This window comes from Eptatretus burgeri, chromosome 9 (genome assembly GCF_056783735.1).
Source record: "Eptatretus burgeri isolate ZD-2024b chromosome 9, Ebu_testis_v1, whole genome shotgun sequence".
NCBI lineage: Eukaryota > Metazoa > Chordata > Myxini > Myxiniformes > Myxinidae > Eptatretus > Eptatretus burgeri.
The window spans coordinates 7,739,089-7,760,377 of NC_140969.1; the positions used below are offsets into that span (position 1 = coordinate 7,739,089).

Consider the following 21,289-nt stretch of genomic DNA (forward strand, 5'->3'; position numbering starts at 1 on the left):
CAAAGTAGTGACTTCGGGGGTTGAATAATTATTAATTTGTGAAACTTGTGAAAAATCTATTTGTGAAAATTTCTAAAAACATGTTTTCAGTTTGTCATTAGGGGTTATTTTGTGTCGATCAGTGACAAAAAAATTGATATTGATGCCATTTTAAATTCAGGCCGTAACACAGCAAAATGTGACAAATTTTGAGGGGTGTGAATAGTTATATAAATAAATAAATAAATATACATATTTACATACATATATAAACATATTTATATATATATATATATATATATATATATATATATATATATATATATATATATATTCATATACATATTTATATATAAACATTTATATATACATATTTATATATATAAACATATTTATGGATACATATATATATATATATATATATATATATATATATATATATATATATATATATATATATATATATATATATGTATCTCTGAACATATTTATAGATACATATATATATATATATAAACATATTTATATATATAAACATATTTATTTGTATTAACATATTTATACATATAAACACGTATATATATATATATATATATATATATATATATATATATATATATATATATATATATATATATATATATATATATATATATATACATATTTATATGTTCATATTTATACATACATATTTATATATAAACATATTTTATATATATATATATATATATATATATATATATATATATATATATATATATGTGTTTGTGTGTGTGTATACCTCAGAAGGATGACAGACTGAGTCAACCCTACCTGGTATTAATTCAACAGACAGCAGGATTTGAACTCGGGAGCCTCGGATCCCAAGCCTGCCACTCCAACAATTAAGCCACACCAGGCATACAAAACAGATGCTCTGGCTGAACCTTCTTTGTACAGTCTATGGATAGCCATATGTTTTATCCATCCTTCAATTGGAATTTTCCTGGGTATCGCGCAGCTCTCCAGATGGTTGTTGTGCACCACACATCGGATGATGCAGGGCACACACATCCTGTTGCTGAGGATCCAAGCAGCAACAGCCGATGTGTCACACGGTTTCGGGTCCCAAAGCAGCGTCGGGGTTGTGTATTTCATGCAGAAAATTGTATATGAAAGGATTATATCTTATGTTTCCCAGTCAGTCAACTTTGGGACTGCAATGGCATTCGTCAGTTTTACAACTTCAAGCCCAATGGATGGATGTCTGGTACTGCCGGTCTGAAGCTGAAGTTCTACCATTACAATGGGATGTCGAGTTCATCCAGAAAATTAATTTGTGAAAGAACAATGCACAAACACCTGAAAATATTTCATAACATCATTGGCAACATGTTTCCTCATTTTGAATTTGCTATTTGTGAATAGTGTCAAATCTAAAATTATAAAATAAAGCTATAATAGGATGAGGTGTGTGTGTGTCAGGTCAGGTTCGATCTGTGACCTGCTACAGGTACCATGTAAACCTGTACTAACCTGTTCCATGGTCGGGTTGTCGGCGACTAAACCGTCTCCCCCACCAGGTTTTCTGGTGAGGAGGGTGTTTGGATATGGACACCCAGCAGGATTAAAAACAAAACCTGTCAAAGGGCGGAGGAGCTCCTTGTGAGCCAACGGCCATCCATATCTAGTGCCCAACTGTGTCTGCGGACGTCCTCCTGCAGTTGGGTTACTTCTTATTAGGAGGTTGGTGGCAGGATTTGCACTCCAGCCACCGTAAAACGCTTCATTCCGCAAAACGCAAAAACGCAAAAAAATCTGAAAACCCACTCCGTGGGAGTACCTCCTGTGCAGCTTCCCTTCGCAGGGCAGCTCACCGGATGATGGGATTGGGGCAAAGCCTTCGGGACCCCCAATCTTTGATAGGAGGGAAACCACGGGGTAACATCCCTGGGTCAGATTGCGGGAGAGTGTGTCGGAGTGGTGCTGAGGTGTCGTCCACCAGACGGCGGTCTCCTTGGGTTAACCTGAGGCGGTCCCTTCGGGTGGGTGCCTGGAATGTCCTATCCCTAAGAGAGGATGATCACCTGTCTCTGTTATCATCTGAGCTCAAGCGTTTGGACATCGGGATTGCAGCTCTCTCTGAGGTTCGGAGACCGGATTGCGGCGAGATAATGGTGGGTGGTTACACCTACTATTGGTCTGGTCGCTCTGATGGTTACCATACCCAAGGAGTTGCTGTAGCTGTGTCCAATAAGCTGACCCCAATGATAATTGAGGTAACACCGGTCAACGAGCGTATTATGAGATTAAGGATTCGTCACTCCTTAGGTGTCATTTCCCTGGTCTCTATTTATGCTCCGACTGAGGCGAGTGATCTTACCGTGAAGGATGCATTCTACGCCACACTTGAGTCTGTGGTTGATCAGTGCCCCAGACGAGATACACTTCTAGTCTTGGGGGATTTCAATGCATCGACTGGAACTGATAGGGATGGTTATGAGGTGTGTGTTGGTCCCCATGGGTCAGGAACTATGAACCAGAATAGCACTAAGTTCCTTGACTTTGCAAGAAGTCATGGACTTAGGGTGGCTGGTTCATGGTTTCAGCGCCCGCAAGCTCATCGCTGGACTTGGTATTCCAACGCTGGCGGTGTGGCAAAGGAGATTGACCATGTCCTCATTGACGGTCGTTGGAGGATGATCCAGAACTGCAGGGTCTACCGGAGTGCTCAGTTCCTCAATACTGACCACAGGCTTGTTGTAGCAACTCTAAAGCTGCACCTTAAATCCTGGAGAATGGTACCATCCCAGCCTAGGCTGGAAGTTGCCAAGCTCAGGGATGAGAGAGTAGCTGAGGAGTTTGCGAACAGGCTGAGTGGACACTTGGGGGTCTGGGTGCTTTGGGGGGTCCTGAAGAGTTGTGGAGCACCTTCAAGACCACCGTCCTTGATGTTGCCGGTGGCTGCCTTGGAGTTCACCGCAGGGCAAAGAAGAATTTTGTCTCTCAAGGGACACTGGATACCATTGACCAGAGTCGCAGGGCCAGGCTGAATGGCAGAGCTGAGCTGTTCAGGGAGCTGAGGCGTAAAACTGTACGTGCACTGAGGGTGGACAAGGAGGCCTATGTGCGAGGAATCTGTGAGGGGGTAGAGCATCACCTGTGGACAGGTGATTCTCGTCCCGCTTACAGGGGAATTCACGCATTACGTTCATCCAAGCCCATCCCTCGGAGCACTGCAGTTCGAGCAGAGAGTGGTAGGCTCTTGACAGAGGAGTCTGAAGTGAAGGCCCGCTGGGCCGGTTACTTTGAGCGGTTGTACCAGGCTGATCCCCCAGCTGTCGAGATGGACGTCAAGGGTGTTACAATCCCTGTTGCTGACCCTCGAATCAACTGTGGTCCACCATCGCTTGTGGAAACACGGGCTGCGGTTAACCAGTTGAAACGGGGCAAAGCTCCAGGGATCTGTGGCATCCATGCTGAACTTCTCAAGGCTGGTGGAAATGCTGCACTCGCGTCGTTGCATGCAGTTTTGTGCTCTGCCTGGAACACAGGCATCATCCCAACTGACTGGAAGAGGGGCCTTGTTGTCCCTCTCTGGAAAGGGAAGGGTGATCGCCAAGACTGCAACAACTACCGAGGGGTGACGCTGCTCTCAGTGCCGGGCAAGGTCTTTGCTCGGATAATTCTTGATAGGGTTCGCCACCATCTGCTTGAGCACCAGCGTCCAGAGCAGTCAGGCTTTACACCAAAGAGGTCAACGATTGACCGTATCCTTGCTCTTCGTGTCCTCACTGAACGCAGACGAGAGTTTCGGCAGGGGCTGCTTGCAGCCTATGTTGATCTCTGTAAAGCGTTCGATTCAGTGAATCGGGATGTCCTCTGGAGGATTCTTGGTCTTCGTGGGGTGCCACCGAAACTGATCGATCTGATGTCTGAATTCTACTCTGGTACTGAGAGTGCTGTGAAGTGTGGTGGTACCGCCTCTGACTTATTTCCAGTTGTTACTGGAGTTCGTCAGGGATGTGTACTTGCCCCCACACTTTTCAGCACTTGTATGGACTGGATTTTTGGGAGGATGTCGGAGAGATCAAGTTGCGGTGCATCGTTTGGCAATGTCAAGATCACGGACCTTGATTTTGCAGATGATGCAGTCATCTTTGCGGAGACTTTAGACATCCTCTTGGGGGCCCTCGAGGTGCTGAATGAGGAGTTGGAGCCGTTGGGATTACGGATTTCTTGGTCAAAACAAAGATCCAGGCTTTCGGTGACATCTTGGATGCTGCTGTCCTGTCTGTGTCTGTTTGTGGTGAGGATGTTGAGGTCGTGGATAGATTCACTTACCTTGGCAGTGATATTCATGTCTCCGCAGGTTGTGAGCCGGAGGTCAATAGACGTCTGGGTCGGGCCTGGGGAGTCATGGATTCACTGGATCATGGGGTGTGGCGCTGCCGGTACCTGTGCGGGAGGACGAAAGTCCGAGTCTTCAGGTCCTTGGTACTTCCAGTCTTGCTCTATGGGTGCGAGACTTGGACTTTGACCAAGGATCTGAGACGGAGACTTAATTCCTTTGGTACCAGGTCTCTTCGGAGAATCCTTGGCTATCGCTGGTCGGATTTTGTGTCTAACGAGCGGTTGCTGAGAGAGACTCGGATGAGATTTGTTACCTGCATAGTCCGTGAGCGTCAGCTGCGGCTGTATGGACATGAGGCTCGTTTTCCTGACGCTGATCCTGCTCACCAGATTCTCTCAGCGAGGGAGTCTCATGAGTGGAGGAGGCCAGTGGGCCGACCACGTGCCTCATGGTTGCAGCAGGTTGACCATCATCTCAAGGAGATGGGGATGGGCCTGGCATCTGCCTGGGGGATGGCCAGACGGAGGCCCCTGGAGTACCGGCGGAAAGTGGACGCAGCGACGCGCTGTTCTGGCACATGCTCCCATACCTGACCCTGACCTGTGTGTGTGTGCGTGCGTGTTGATTTTTCTTTGCTTTAAAAAATCAATTTACCATTTATAAATGTGATATCTCATTGAAAAAGAGCTCAAAGCATCCTTTATATCATTACAAGACTATAGTACATAATATGTTAACTTTCATCGGTTAAAATAGGTGAGCACATATGAAGTCGATGATCTGAAATAAACTTTACAATTCCACATCATGAGCAAAATAAATGTGTTTAACTCAACATATAGATCCAGGTAAAGGAAAACATGAGATACATTACCAACCTCACCTGTTAATATTTGGTCATTGTTTAGAACACACATCTTTTGATGTGTTAAGCAAATTTTTTTTATTCTTTCATGTCATGGTTCAAGTGGAGCATTTGGTGTTAAACTGGCTTCTTGCATCGATGTTAGCACTACTTTAGAAGTGTGAGCAATTAGTCTTGACACGATGGCTGATTATTATTATTTTTAAACTGCTTATCCGAATTAATGTCACAATAACTCAGGTTACAAGACGAAGCGCCAGACAGTCAAACTTCAATGCTCTCCAGGGAATGGCAATTAACAGGAAGTGAAATCGGTGAAGTGACGGGTTGTATTATTTCACACTCCTTCTTGACTTTTTTCCACATTTTGTTGTGTTTCAGCCTGAATTTAAAATGTATTAAATGAAAAAAAATTGTCACTGATCGACACAAAATATCCCATAATGACAAAGTGAAAACATGTTTTTATAAAATTTTACAAATTAATGAAAAATGACAACCTGAAATGTCTTGCGCCTATAAGTATTCAACCCCTTTGCGATGACAATCCAAACTGAGCTCAGGTGGATACAATTTCCTTTGATCATCCTTGAGATGTCTCTAACACTTCATTGGAGTCCTCCTGTGGCCAATTCACAATTGGACATGATTTAGAAAGAAACACACCTTTCTATATAAGGTCTGACAGTTGACAGTGCACATCAGAGCAGAAACTCGACCGTGAAGTCCAAGGAACTGTCCGTAGAACTCCAAGATAGAATTGTGAGGAGGTATAGATCTGGGGAAGGGTATAAAACAATTCCTTGTGTTGAACGTTCCCAAGAGCGCAGTGAGCTCCATCATCAGGAAATGGAAAGAATATGGAACAACCCTGACTCTTCCTCGAGCTGGCCGTCCGACTAAACTGAGCAACTGGGCAAGCACCTTGGTCAGGGAGGTGAACTAGAACCCAATGACCACCCTGACCGAACTACAGAGTTCCTTGGTTGAGATGGGAGAACCTGCCGGAAAGACAAGTCTCTGCAACACTTCACAAATCTAGGCTTTATGGGAGAGTGGTCAGACGGAAGCCACTCCTGAGGAAAAGGCACATGACAGCACACCTGGAGTTTACAAAAAGACACGTGAAAGACAATGAGAGCATGAGGCAAAAGATCCTATGGTCTGATGAGATGAAAATTGAACTGTTTGGCCTGAATGCAAGCACTACATCTGGAATAAAGCAAGCACAGCTCATCACCCATCCAACACCATCCCGACCGTGAAGCATGGTGGTGGCAGCATCACGCCAAGGGGATGCTTTTCAGTGGGAGGGACTTCGAGACTTGTGCGAATTAAGAGAACAATGAATGGAGACAAATACAGGCAAATCCTTGAGGAGAACCGGCTTCAGAGTGCAAAAGACCTTAGACTGTGGTGAAGATTGAGGTTCCAACAGGACAATGACCCCAAGTATACAGCCATGGTGACACTGTAATGGCTTCAGGACAAGAATGTGAAAGTCTTCCAGTGGTCCAACCAGAGGCTGCTTCCACAAAGTATTGACTAAGGGGGTTGAATAATTATTAATTTGTGAAACTTGTGAAAAATCTATTTGTGAAAATTTCTAAAAGCATGTTTTCACTTTGTCATTAGGGGTTATTTTGTGTAGATCAGTGACAAAATTTTTTTATTGAAGCCATTTTAAATTCAGGCCGTAACACAACAAAATGTGACAAATGTTGAGGGGTGTGAATTGTCATATAAATAAATAAATATATATATATATATATATATATATATATATATATATATATGTACATAAAAACATTTTTATATATATATATATATATATATATATATATATATATATATATATATATATATACATATATATATATATATATATATATATATACATATTTATATATATATATATATAAGTAGGGTAAGAATACTGATTCTGGCTCACTTTTCCCCATGTAAATGAATGGGGATTTTCAGCGATTTATATTTTTTTTTCCTTAAAAATAAACCCCTTTTTATCCCAAGGTATATTTATTTGTCTCCCCTTTTAACTTGGAGGTTGAACCTCATTGAATTGAACACCTGGGGTTGAACAGCTCACTCATTGAACCTATAAAGATTTGTTCATTCTCAAATTCCTTCAATAGTTTAATTTTCTTTGCACAATAATCCCCATCTAAAATATTGACAAACAAAACATTTGAATCTTTATATTTTTTAAGATACCCCATTTGTGCCATTACGAAATGATAAACTTCTCTTAATGCTCTTGTTTGACCACCTCCTGAGCCACAGGTTATTTTTTGTTAAGCCCCGCCCACTTTTCTTTAAGCCCCGCCCACTTTTGTTAAGCCCCGCCCACTTTTCATAAGGTAATTTTTCTAAGCCACGCCCACTTTTCCTAAGCTCCGCCCACTTTTGCTAAGCTCCGCCCACTTTTCATAAGGTATTTTTTCTAAGCCACGCCCACTTTTCCTAAGCTCCGCCCACTTTTGCTAAGCTCCGCCCACTTTTCATCAGGTATTTTTTTCTAAGCCACGCCCACTTTTCCTAAGCCCCGCCCACTTTTGCTAAGCTCCGCCCACTTTTCATAAGGTATTTTTTCTAAGCCACGCCCACTTTTCCTAAGCTCCGCCTACTTTTGCTAAGCCCCGCCCACTCTTACATCATTTCCAGTTCATCTCTGACTCACAAAGAAATCACTAGAAAATTACAGGATGTTATGGTTTTGAAAAATTTCCCAATGAAGGCTTGCCTAGGCTTGCCCAGGGAATTTCCAAAGGAAACCACACCCACCAGTCTTTCTCTATAAAAGCTTCAAACCCAGGCTCCATTTTAAACATTTGTTCTTGCTGACAATGGTGTTCTGTGTGCTTGTCTCAAACTCTCTGTCTTCTATGGAACTAAACCTTCAAGTTGATGAACTGGATTCAAACCTCTTATCTATTGAGGTAAGATTTTTTATTTTTCTATTTTCAAACTTTGATTGAAGCATACTCATTTAATAATTAAATAACTTAATTAATACATTATTATTTTCTCTCACAGGAAATTGTATCTGAAAATACTGCTTTTGCTACAACTTGGGGGGAAATTGTTGGCTTGGTTGAAGACCTTGAGTGGGATGACTTTGGTGTTCCTTGGAACTCTCTGTCTTCTATGGAACTAAACCTTCAAGTTGATGAACTGGATTCAAACCTCTTATCTATTGAGGTAAGATTTTTTATTTTCCTAATTTCAAACTTTGATTGAAGCATACTCATTTAATAATTAAATAACTTAATTAATACATTATTATTTTCTCTCACAGGAAATTGTGTCTGAAATACGAAATGAAAATACTGCTTTTGCTACAACTTGGGGCGAAATTGTTGGCTTGGTTGAAGACCTTATGAGCGACCAAGACCCACAGAACGAGTTTGTCCTTGATGACCCAACCAAAGAGTTATACCTTGGAGACCAGCAAAATCCTGAAAAAGAGTTTTACAGCAATAGTACTCATTGTGAGTTATCAAGACAATACCCACTGAACAAGTTATACCTTGATGAGCCAGAATACAAGTTTTACCTTGGAGACTCACAAATTTTGAAAAAATCAGTAAATGAGTTCTGCCTTGATGGTTTAAATAACTACCTTGGAGACTCAGGAAAAGGGTTCTGCCAAGATGGTTCTAAATATGGGGCCTACCTTGGAGACTCACAAATTTTGAAAAAATCAGTAAATGAGTTCTGCCTTGATGGTTTAAATAACTACCTTGGAGACTCAGGAAAAGGGTTCTGCCAAGATGGTTCTAAATATGGGGCCTACCTTGGAGACTCACAAATTTTGAAAAAATCAGTAAATGAGTTCTGCCTTGATGGTTTAAATAACTACCTTGGAGACTCAGGAAAAGGGTTCTGCCAAGATGGTTCTAAATATGGGGCCTACCTTGGAGACTCACAAATTTTGAAAAATCAGTAAATGAGTTATCCTTAAGAGACTTTGTAAGTTGGTTTTACTTTGAATACTTGAAATGTGGGTTCTGGATTGATAACTCACAATGTGATACATATCTTGGAAACTCAACGGGAATGTGGTTATACCTTGAAGACTTGGAAAGTTGGGTTTATGTTGGACACTTGAAACTTTTTTGGGGGCTTTTATTTATTTATTTATTTATTTATTATTATTATTATTTTATTTATTTATATTTTGGAGACTTTTGGAGTTGCTATCACTCTTTGGGATCTAAACCTATCGATGTAGTTCTTTGTCGGATGGTGCTTGATGGGAGCAAGATCAAGAAAGTTCTGGGAAGAAAGTGCAGGCTTACTCCCTCTTTCTACGTCATCAAACCTGAAAGCCTTAAAAGACAGAATTGGAAGAAGAGAAAAAAAACAAAAAATATACATTGTTCGTTCTGGGAAGAAAGTGCAGGCTTACTCCCTCTTTCTACGTCATCAAACCTGAAAGCCTTAAAAGACAGAATTGGAAGAAGAAAAAAAAAAAACGTAAAAATATATATATATAGGTGGAAATCTCATTTTGAAAAAGACATTGTGTTGGGCGAGGATTGAGTTGGGGTTGAGATTTTGAATGTGAGGGTTGGGGTTGAGATTTTGAATGTGAGGGTTGGGACACACACACATACACATCAACAAACAAAAGTTAAGCCTTGACTATTCAGTTGAGGATTCTGTGTTTGGGGTTCACAGATCTAAGAACGTCCCCCTTGACACACATTATATACTGTTATACACCTCGGACTTGGCCCTCGAGTGTCCACAACGGTGTATAATAGGAGGGAGTGAAGCGCCAACCTATTGCTCCCATTGCACACACACACACAAACAAAAGTTAAGCCTTGACTATTCAGTTGAGGATTCTGTGTTTGGGGTTCACAGATCTAAGAACGTCCCCCTTGACACACATTATATACTGTTATACACCTCGGACTTGGCCCTCGAGTGTCCACAAAGGTGTATTATCTGCTTAGTTTTGTCTTTTGTAATTCCTGTGAATAAAATGAACCTAAAATCTCTTCCCCTTCCAAATCATATATTTTATAAGTCCAAGGAACTGTATCTATTACATCAACAATTTTAAAAGTTCTTTCGTCCATCGTTCAGTAAAACCCTTTTCAAAATGAGATTTCCACCTATATATTCTTACGATATCACCAACTTTGAACTTAGGTTTTCTGACATTAATCTCTTTTTCATATTTTAATTTTGTAAATGTTTCTGATGGCTTCATATTCGTTGACGTGTGAATCGTGTCATTATACTTATCCACAATATCCTGAATAAAAGATGACCATTGTTGTGAACCGAGTTGTGTGAATTTTTTATATAGTCTCTCTTTTAAGGTACGATTAAAACGTTCAACAACAACTGCCTTCCCTTCATTAAAGGTACTGTATAATGTAATACTGTTATTTTTTAGAAAATTCATAAATGTCTTGTTATAAAACTCTCTACCCTCATCAGTCCACAATTTCTTAGGTTTTCTCTTACTTTTATTAAATATCTGTTGAAAAGCTAACATAAGAGTATTACCTGTTTTGTTTTTTAAAGGGACAACCCACGCATATCTACTCCTCAAATCAATAACGGTTAAAGCATACTTGTACCCCTTATCATTATTGAGTTCAATCAAATCAGCAGACCAGATATAATCAACTTCCTTGGAATAAACTTTCCTTCTCTGAAACTTTGTGAATATTGGTTTATGTAATTCATCAGCTAATTGCTCTTCAGTCTTAATGGCATCATTAGAGCCTATAAGTTTTTGAATTTCCAAGTCCAAGTTTCAATTTAGCACTAATCATCTTCTTCACGATGAACCTATCAACTTTTTCTCTCAAGGTTGGATTTTGTATCAGAGACAAATTATATAACATTTCTCTATCGGCTTCATGCTTTTCTTCCAACGTTGTGGTATTCCCATAATCAATATCGTGTCTCATGCACACTTCATCAACTCTATTGATTGGTTTACTCCAGGATTTAGGATTGTCTGCCTCATCTAATCTTTTATCCAAGTTTGTGCCTGGACCACAGAAAGAATACCCTGGAAGATGTAATTCCCCTGGTATTCCAGTAGTTGTAAATTTACTTCCTGATAAAAACTTTTGTATATCTCCTCCGAGTTTGTGTTTGGAGATAAATTGATTTTTTTGAACCACACACCGAACATATACCTTTTTGTATAACCCTGTTATTTTTACTTTTAATATATGAAATATTTTTAGTATTAGTTTTCTTTTTACATTTGAGACAATAACTCATTTATTTATGAGAAAAATTTCTGCAGAGTGCAAAAACCTTTTTAGTTTCCAACATGCACATTTGAATCTTAATTTTTAAAACATAAAGAATCCTTAGAAATGCCTTCACTCTCTCCTCCATTTATTTAAGAAAAAACTTGAATTAAAATACATGTCTTCTCGATGTCGATAGTCTTGTCGAAAGTATTGCAAATAGACTTTTTAATTCTTTGTATTCCTCCCTGGTGAGATAAGTTAATTTCTTTAATACCTCTATTCTTTTTTGAATCTCACTGGTTTCCATATTTTGATATTTATTCATTCTCTCTCTTTCCTCCCTCTCTCTCTTCTCTCTTTCCTCCTTCTCTCTCTCCTCCTCCTCCTTTTCCTCCTCTTCCCTCTCTTCTTCAACTCCTTCCTCATCCCTTACTATACTTGAATCGTTTACACCCCATAGAATATTATACATATATTCATCAGGATTTCTTGTTATTCCTGTATCCAAAATAATTTTTTTACAACAGGATACCAATAAAATTTCTTTTGAATTTCTAAAAGAGCCTTACCTTTTCTTAACCTTATAATTTTTTCATTATTTAACATTCTAATTAAATCTAAAGTTGTTGGTTTATCAACATCAGCATAATGCCAATCTTTTATTGAAAATACCTCATTCTTATGTTGTAGAACATATTTATTAAAATACCGAATACCCTTTTCTTGAAGGTATGCTTGAACACAGAAATGATAATTTTCTTGAAGCCTTCTTGCTGTCATTTATGTATTAGAAATATATGTTAGAATAATATTATGGCACGAAACACCTCCCCATCTTCCCATAGTTAAATCATTTTGTATTTCCTTACTTATTATATATAATCCTGTTTTTTCTGTTTTCATGAGATAAACAAGGGCAAAACCATTATTATATTTACCCTTATTAAATTCTTTTATTTGTTGTTTACTAATCGTGGCTCCACAAAACTCATTCTCGATACCAAGTGGATAATATTCTTCCTTACGAGACTGATTTAATTGTTCCAGGTCTTCGAGGTTAATTTTAAATGACCAATTATACCCTAAATCATTCATATCATACCCCCATTGTTCTATTCTCATACAAACGATACGCCCTTCTTTATAAAAATTTATTTTAATTCGAACTGTGAATTCTGTATGACCTGGAGATAATATCAACACTTCTGTATCTTTAGAATACACAGCCGTTTTATTTAAGTATATATATTGTGATAAATCGCTTAATCTCACCAAGTCATTTGCGTCAGTCGGGCTTGGATAATTTTTTAATTTATAAGCATTTTTCATGTTAATATTTTTGTTTATATTATATTTATGTCGTTCAGCCTGTGCCTTTGTGTAATAATTTGATAAATCAATATCCAGTTCTTGAGATACACCAAAGATAGAACCATCTTTACCAACATAAGTCATTTATATTAGATTAAAAATAATATCATAAAATTTTTTATTTTTGTTGAGTTGAAATAACACATATAGACATAATTGACCACAACACTTGGAATTTAATTCTTGGACTTGAAATGTTTGATAAACACCATTCTGTAAGAATTTTATGACTTCAACAGGTGGTGGAAGACCAAAACTATCAAAATAATATTTGTCTTGACTATTAAAAATACAAACCCAATGAGAACCGTTCCCATCATTATCTTCTAAGTTCATAATAATATTCTTTGTATGTTTCGACACATTTGTTAATTCATCTCTCATACAAATAATCACATTATGAATTTTTAATTTCTTACAATATTTGGCAAGTTGTAAATTTGATGTTGTATTCTTTCCAAATTCTTTCAACCACTCATCAATGCTCATTTATTTATTAGAAAGATATAATCCATTACCTCTTTTCGTTAATTTTACACCTGCTTGTGCTATAGAAGAAAGCATATCTCCAACTAACAATCTCGCTTTATCAGGCAGACCTTCAAGTTTTTCAGCAAAATCTACAATTACACCACTTCCACTAATTTGTTTCTCCAACTCTTTGTTATGTCTTTCCAATTCTTTTTGAGCCTGGAGTTGAGCCTTCCTTTCGTTGGCAGTTTTGACCGCTGTTGAAATACCACCCGTCAATGCTCCAACCGCACTTAAACCAGCAAATAAAGGAATTAGAAATGGGAGAAATCCTCCACTCGTCTCTCTTATTGAATATTTTTTTCAACATTGGTTTTGTCATTTTAATTTTAAGTGAGCCAGTGTCATTCAAGATTTTAACCTGTTCTCTTGTGAGCAAAACATCAATTCTTACTGCTCCTTTTCTCTGAATTGTATTAACGTTAATCGTACAAGGCTTTTGATTTTGAACACAAGATGATAGTTTATGAAGATTGATTTGATTAACATATACCCCAGTTGGTACATTGCCACTCATTTATTTAACAAAAAATTATGTGAGACTAATCATCACACCATTATCTGTATTAATCTGCAATTCTGTTTCTTCCAAAAGCAAACAATATGTATCAACTTCTTCACTCTCTCCTCTTTCAATGTATAGGGAAGTATCCACTCGATTAGACTTTATAGTTTCTTTTTGAGCGCTCAGGTCAAACGTATAGATTGTATACAAACTTTTAAATGCTGTCATATCCAAAATAGGTTCTTTATTTCCATTACTTTCACACACCTTTTGGTAAGACTTGTATGCTTCAGCAAAATCATTTTTTTCCCAATTAATTTCCAATCTATCTCGTGGATAAAATGTTCCATCTAGAGAAACGCGAAGTTGTTTCACCTTAGCATTATCACTCAATGCATTATTCTTATCAGTCGCAGTATCACCATCTGGCTTTTTAAAAATCATCCACAGATATCGTGGCTTTCCTTCCAGAACACCCAAATTCCACGTGTAAGTAGTTTGATTGAGTTTAACGTGTTGACATCTTCTTTTGAGGTATGATACACTGAGTGGTTTTTTTGAGTTAAGTCTTCGATTCAACATCTCTTCTGTTTTAAGATTAGGAGTATATTCACTGATATACCAACTCATCTCCTCAATTACAAATTTATTCTGATCACCAAAAGCATTACCAACACCAAAAAGCAATCTATTTTCATTATCATTCCTTTGTAGTTGAAATCTAATTTTAAGACCATACAGAACTTTATCATAATCACAAAATCCAAATATACCTTTAAGAGGAACTGCCACAGTAAAACTATTTTCTGCTTTTGTATCATCATTATACATTCCTTTCCTTTGAATATATCCAGGGTCTGTGTTTGTTCCCGTTGACATATCAGGAATAAAACCTTCGACAGACCCCTTTCCCATTCTATCACTGAATGTATAGAGTGTAAATTTCATCATTTCAGATACAGCAGAGACATAATCAACCGCTTCAACTTCTTGTGTTCCAATATACAATCGCACACTATCAAACATTTTCCAGAAGAAATCATTTACAAGTGTAGCGTTTGTGTTATTCCCAACCTTAGTGAATTTAAATTTACACAACAAGAAACTTTCGGAGAGATTCAAATAGGTTTGTTGATTATTTATTTCAAAACTTTTTGTACCATTTGTATTCCAGTCTGTTCCAGTTATTGCATTTACCTTGAAGTAATCTTCTTTTTAGTGGAGTTTGAGATAATAATAGTATCATCCAAATCATAGATACTATCAATTGCTTCCATACTTGTATTTATTTAGGAAAAAAGATGTTAAAACTTTTGAAACCCTGATCCAAGTATTTGAATTATTTTCTGTCGTTCTTGGGGGACAACTGAGTTTTACCTTTCTTAATTTCTTTTATTGCTTGTAATTTATGAGATTCTTTCTGAGCATCTTTTATACTCTTTACAGCACCTGCTACATTTCCCACAGCAGAAGCAGTTGAACCAATTAGGTCTTTATGTTTAAGAATAGTTGAACCAATACCCATGAGAGTATCAATTATCCCATCTCCTCTAAATTGATGTCCAACACCCCTTTGTCTCTTAGGTTTATAGTATCCTCTACCAAGATACATACCTTCACCCTTGTAGTACGGGGAAAGGAACATCCCATCCCCTGTAATTATTTTATATTTTCCCAACTCGTGCTTCCTCACAATAACCATCGTATTTATTTATTGAAAAACTTCACGTAGGTGAATTCTGATGGATATAACTTCTCCATTAAAAGAAATCACACGATTATCTTGGTCGGTTATCCTAAAATTTACTCTGTGTATGGTTTTTCCTGACACAGGTAGATAAACCAAATTTTTAGGCTCCATATTGAATTTATAACCAATTGGGGTTGAGTATGCGCTGAATGAAAATATTGTATTTGTTTTTAATCCATCATTATAAGCACCATCAATCAAATCACAGTGAATTAACACCGAATTTATTCCTGAGGATATTTGAATGACATTATCACTGTAAAACGTCCCATTCGTTTCAATCTTTTTGAGGAGAAACCTAATAACTCTCTAAATGAATTATCAATTGTGAAATCAACCTTGTAGTTATTTTTAACTTTAATCGTTGATTTTGAAGTATGTTTTTGAATGTTTATAACAATATTTTTTGGTTCATCACCCTGTTCTTTCATAAGACGAGCAATTTCGGAAGATATTTGAGAAATCTCGTATGCTCGGGGTGAGACTGTTATCGTTTTGTATCCACTTCCCGGATTATAACAAAACTTGTCATTTTTCTCGGTTATATTAAATAAGGTATTATAAGTCTCCATGGACAATAAAGATGCCTCATATTCTTTTGTTGTGTCAAGTTGTAGTGGGTATGGGAATGAAGATGTGTGGTCGCTTGTTGTGAAATTAAAACTCAGGATTGTGCTTCTCATCTTATTTAATATGAGTTAAAATGTCTTTATATTGAGATTTATTAATTATTTTCATGTTCATCAACTGGTCTAAAATGGCTGATGCTTCATTAAAACAATTGTTATTTCCAGCCTTCTTACTGCCGAACAACAATAACAGTCTATTAACTAATTGCGATGGGTCATTTGGAAGAAAACTAATACCTGAACCAAGGATACTTAAAGCCTGAATAATGTGTTTCTCCTTCTCATTCTTCCTACTTTTACCAGAAAGAATAACCTTATAATTTAGAGTGTTCAGCAAATCAATATATACTCTATCATCATTATTTTCCATATCCAATGGTTTATCAATATACTTTGATTCATCCCTCACAGTTGAACCTTGTCTTCCATCTTTTGTGAGAAGAAACATTAATCTCGGAGTTAGTTTAACAGGGGTTGAGCAGAACTTAAGAACCTTAATTCATCATTAAATATCAATACCTTTTCTTGAACAAGATGAAATATTGCTGGTTGTTCTGTTGGAATGAGTCCTGCTTTGGTTTTTGAATCCGCTGAATATTCATTGTTTTGAACAGCATTCACAATATAATCAGGGGTTGATTAATCTCTTCCAGTTGTTGAAATAAACCTTCATCATCATATTCTAATTCTCCTAAATGCTCTAATTCTTCCTCCGTCATTTGACTGAAATCTTTTAACATTTGAAGCTTTCTAGGAGTATATTCTACTGTGGGAACTGTGGAAACATCTTTCATTTTTTCTTGGGAAGTTTTTAAAAGTGGTTTAAAAAATTTCTCTTGTTTTTTTCAAATGCTTCTTCGCCCGTTAGTTTCTGTCTGCGTTTCTTCTTTATGTCTTCCTGTTGTTTTACAACTTTTGAAACCAACTCTTGATGTTCCTTAAATCTTCTTGCTCTTTCTTTTGTATCCATTTATTTATTGTAAAATATCATTTAATGAATTGTAAAGATCAACAGGGAAATTTTCCTTTTCTTCATCATTCAAGTAGATGTGTTCAAATAAATCCTTTTCTTTAAATATTTCATCAAATTCTTTATTAACATTAATGCGAGTTGTAATTTCTTCTTCACTAATCCTTGCATCTCTGCTTTTCATACGTTTGTGTTGAGTTTCTTCATCAACATCAAAACCGAATGATAAAATCTTCACTCCGCTCAGATATTTAATAATTTGTCTCGTTCCTTCTGGATTAGTTTCTAATATCCCAACACCACCAGATTTTAGTTTCTTTAACTCACTCTTACAATGTGAATATTTTGTTGTACCAAGAGAAACCTCCTCAAATATTTGTCCTTCATTCCTCAATCGCATATGTTCCTCCACTGAAATATAGTGATAATCTTCACCTTTTACTTCTCCAGGTCTTATTGCTCTAGTTGTTGTTGATACAATGCGTATCACGGGGTGTTTTTAAGTAAATTTACAATATTCTCATTTGTACTACACAAGAACCTTGATTTATGAAAGTTTTTCCAGAAGCAGATTTACCCACAAGATTTATAATAATAGTTGTCATTTATATATGTAATTGTTTATAAAACAAAAAATATATCCCTTAATATCTCATCTTGTTTCACAACAATATATTTATATTTTTCAGTCGTGTGCTTCATATAATCCTCAAATTTCTTTTTACTACATAATGTAGAACAATTATCTCTCCAAAAATTATTGATATCTATTGAATTTAACTTGAATAAAATAAAAGTATTAGCATTGTTTCTGATGGAACGACGAGGAAGTTGAAAGTACGATTGACTAAGATAAATACAATTACAAGAAGAATGTCTCCCTCTTGTGTAGTAGCTGTCCATTACCGTTTGGTTTCTCTCATTAACACAATCATCAAAGATAACGAGGTTCTTTTTTGATTTATCCAAATCTTGGGGAGACGGTATATCATCCGTATTATCACTAAGAATACAAGTTATAAGATTTGATTTCTTTTTACATCTCTGTGTATCACAAAATAGTTGAATTATATCTTCAATGTTATAATCATTTAGGTTTTTTTGACGTTTAAATAAACCTATTATATCTTCTTTTGAAGACCAGCATTAAAACCTTGTGAGAGTAGTTGATACTCTGGTTGAAAACTCGACTTTGTGAAAATTATTAAATTATCATAATCTAAAAAGTTGGGAGTGAGGAGCATTTTTAAAAGTAAGCAGGTTTTTCCACATCCACTTGAACCAACTATGAGACATCTTAATGAATTTGGGAGATTTTTATGGTTGTTAAATTTTATCTTATTTTCCCAAATAGGTAAAAAATCATTCATTTATATATTTGAAAAACAGGTTATTTAATTTATTATTGGCTTTTTTAGAAACTCTATATTTTATCCTAAGTTCAGGTTTAATTTCAAGATAATCCATTATTTTATTTATACAATATCTTGTGTTGATATTTCCCTGAAAATTACATCCATGAATAATATACAACAACAATCCTTTGAACATTTCTCTTATACGTTCAGTTTCTTCCCTTGTAAGGAAAGGTGTGTTATCATCCTCATACTTTACATTCATTTCTCTAATCAATCTTGTGAAGTAATTCATTTTTGGTGTAAATCTAAAAGAATTATTTTCCTTTTTATATTTTTTATTATCATTAATTAGAAGATAATCACAGAATATACATTGTTTATAGGCTTTTGACTCTGTGTTTAATCCCTGTCTTTCACACGCAGGACAATTCTCAAATTTGTCATATGGAGAATCAGGAAAGTCTAGCATATTTATAAAGTAAAACTTTACTTAAACTGAAATTCATCTATACTTTTAGTTGTATATTACCATCGATATCGATATACTTTTTTTCATTATCAGATTCAACGACAACATTTTTTATATTAAAGGTAATTTTAAAATTATCGTTAACTACTATTGAACGAAATGTCATTTCACCTGATATATTAACATCCTTTATTTCATCAAGATTTACATCTTTAGGGTTGTTGAAAAAATACAAATTTCTCCTTGCATATTACAGATGGTCTTATCTTTTCTTTCTAAAGCTTCATCCATAAGGTTTTTGTTCTTTGATACTTTTTCTTGTTTCATTGCTTTTTCTAGTTTTGAATATATTACTAGAAGGAGAGGAGAAACTTTTGTTAGAGATACTTTAATTGATGTTCTACCAGGTATACTAAAAGCCCTTCCACTGAAGGAAATTGAAGAACTCATATTATTTACCATAATAGTTTTTATCCAATAGTTGTTATATTTATCTTTGTTCAATTTTACATCCTTGACATATTTCTCAGTATCTTTAACAGATGAAGAGATTGATTGAAACTTGTCTTTGTGTCTTGAAACATTGTATTTATTAAGTGAAAAAGTTGGAGGATAAAATGTTTTTAAGCACAGATTCACCTATAATTAAACGAAATTTTCATCAAGAAAATTTTAGTTTAAGCAAAGTTTTATTCTATAAATATGGTGAATACAACGTACTGCGATGTTTGTAATCACGAATATAAACATTATAGAAAACACCTCCGAACCAACAAACACACATTTAATCTATTTCATCAAATATCTCCTCTTGAGTTGGAAAGAAAACATTGTGATATCTGTTCAAAGGATGTTTTGAAGAGTAGTTATAATCAACATCTTCAATCACAAAAACACAAGAAAAATGAGTTTAAAGTAAAGGGAGACTATTATATTAAAAACACTGATGAGGCATTTAAAGGGCATATAAAAATAAGGATTTTTCAATTTGGAGAACCCGGTCCATCATCAATAGCTGAATCAATTGAAATAGTGAAACCCGATGTTGAAAAATTTATTAAAAAGACATTAAAAGAAATAAAAACTTTAAAGTTTTATATGGGAGTGAAAATGAATATGAAAAGACAAGATGAAGAACAAACTCCTTATATGAGAACAGATCTTCATTTTATAACATCATTTCAAGATTTTTTGAATAGTGGGGTTTATGAAGAACTATCAAGACAAGAGGAGGATGTTGATAATACAGTGGTAGGAAGTGGATTCAATATTAAAAAATCATCTTTTTAGATATACACATTCTAAAATCAAACCCTCTTAAAGCTTCTTCTTATATTGAATTACCAAAAGAAATAAAACTAAAGAAGGCAGTTGTTAATATTAAGAACAATGATAATAAATGTTTTCTCTGGTCTGTTCTTGCTCACTTACATCCACCAAAAATGTAATTCAGAAAGAGTAAAACAATATATGAAATATGAGAATACCTTGGACATTAAAGATTTTAAATTCCCAATGCCATTAACAGATATTCCTAAATTTGAGAAAAAGAATAATCTTTCTATTAATGTATATGGATTAACGGATACAAACAAAGTTCAAATATTAAAAATTTCAAACAACTATAAAAATGAAGAAACACACATTGACCTTTTATATTTTAGTGTTGGAAAGAATTCACATTACACATACATCAATAATTTATCAAGATTAATCTCTTCTCAGGTATTCAGAACAGCAAACAAAATATATCCTTGTAAGCTTATGTCTTAATTCATTTCATACAAAAGAATCCGATTAGAACAACATTCAAAATATTGTAGTAATCATAAATCAGCTGTAATTACAATGCCTAAACCTGGTGAAAAGATTTATTTTGAAGATTATAATAAATCTATCATGCACCCATTTGTGATATACGCTGATTTTGAATGTATCCTTAAAAGATAAATACTGCTTCTCCTAATCCAAAAGAACCATATACAAATAAATATCAAAAACATATTCCTTGTGGTTTTTGTTATTATATCAAATCATCTGTTGGAGAAAAGTATAACAAACTTGAACATTATCGTGGAAAAAATGCTTCACAAGAGTTTGTAAAACGATTAGAAAAGGATTGTATAAGACTCACTAAATTAATGAAAGAAACAAATGAACCGATGAAATTAACCAAAGAAGAAAAATTAGAATTTAGAATGAACAATATCTGTCATATTTGTGAGGGGGAAATTAAGGAGTTTAAAGTTAGAGACCATTGTCATCTTACTGGTAAATA

At 35.7% G+C, this 21,289-nt stretch overlaps 1 protein-coding gene across 1 annotated transcript in view; it reads left to right on the forward strand.

The window, feature by feature from the left end:
* Positions 1-21,289, forward strand: part of LOC147019483 (potassium voltage-gated channel subfamily KQT member 4-like) — a 311,546-nt gene that overhangs the window by 220,743 nt on the left and 69,514 nt on the right. Inside the window, exon 12 of the mRNA XM_085894007.1 lies at positions 8,679-8,690. Within this exon, the coding sequence (XP_085750133.1) occupies positions 8,679-8,690 (12 nt within the window). The remainder of the gene's footprint in view (positions 1-8,678; positions 8,691-21,289) is intronic.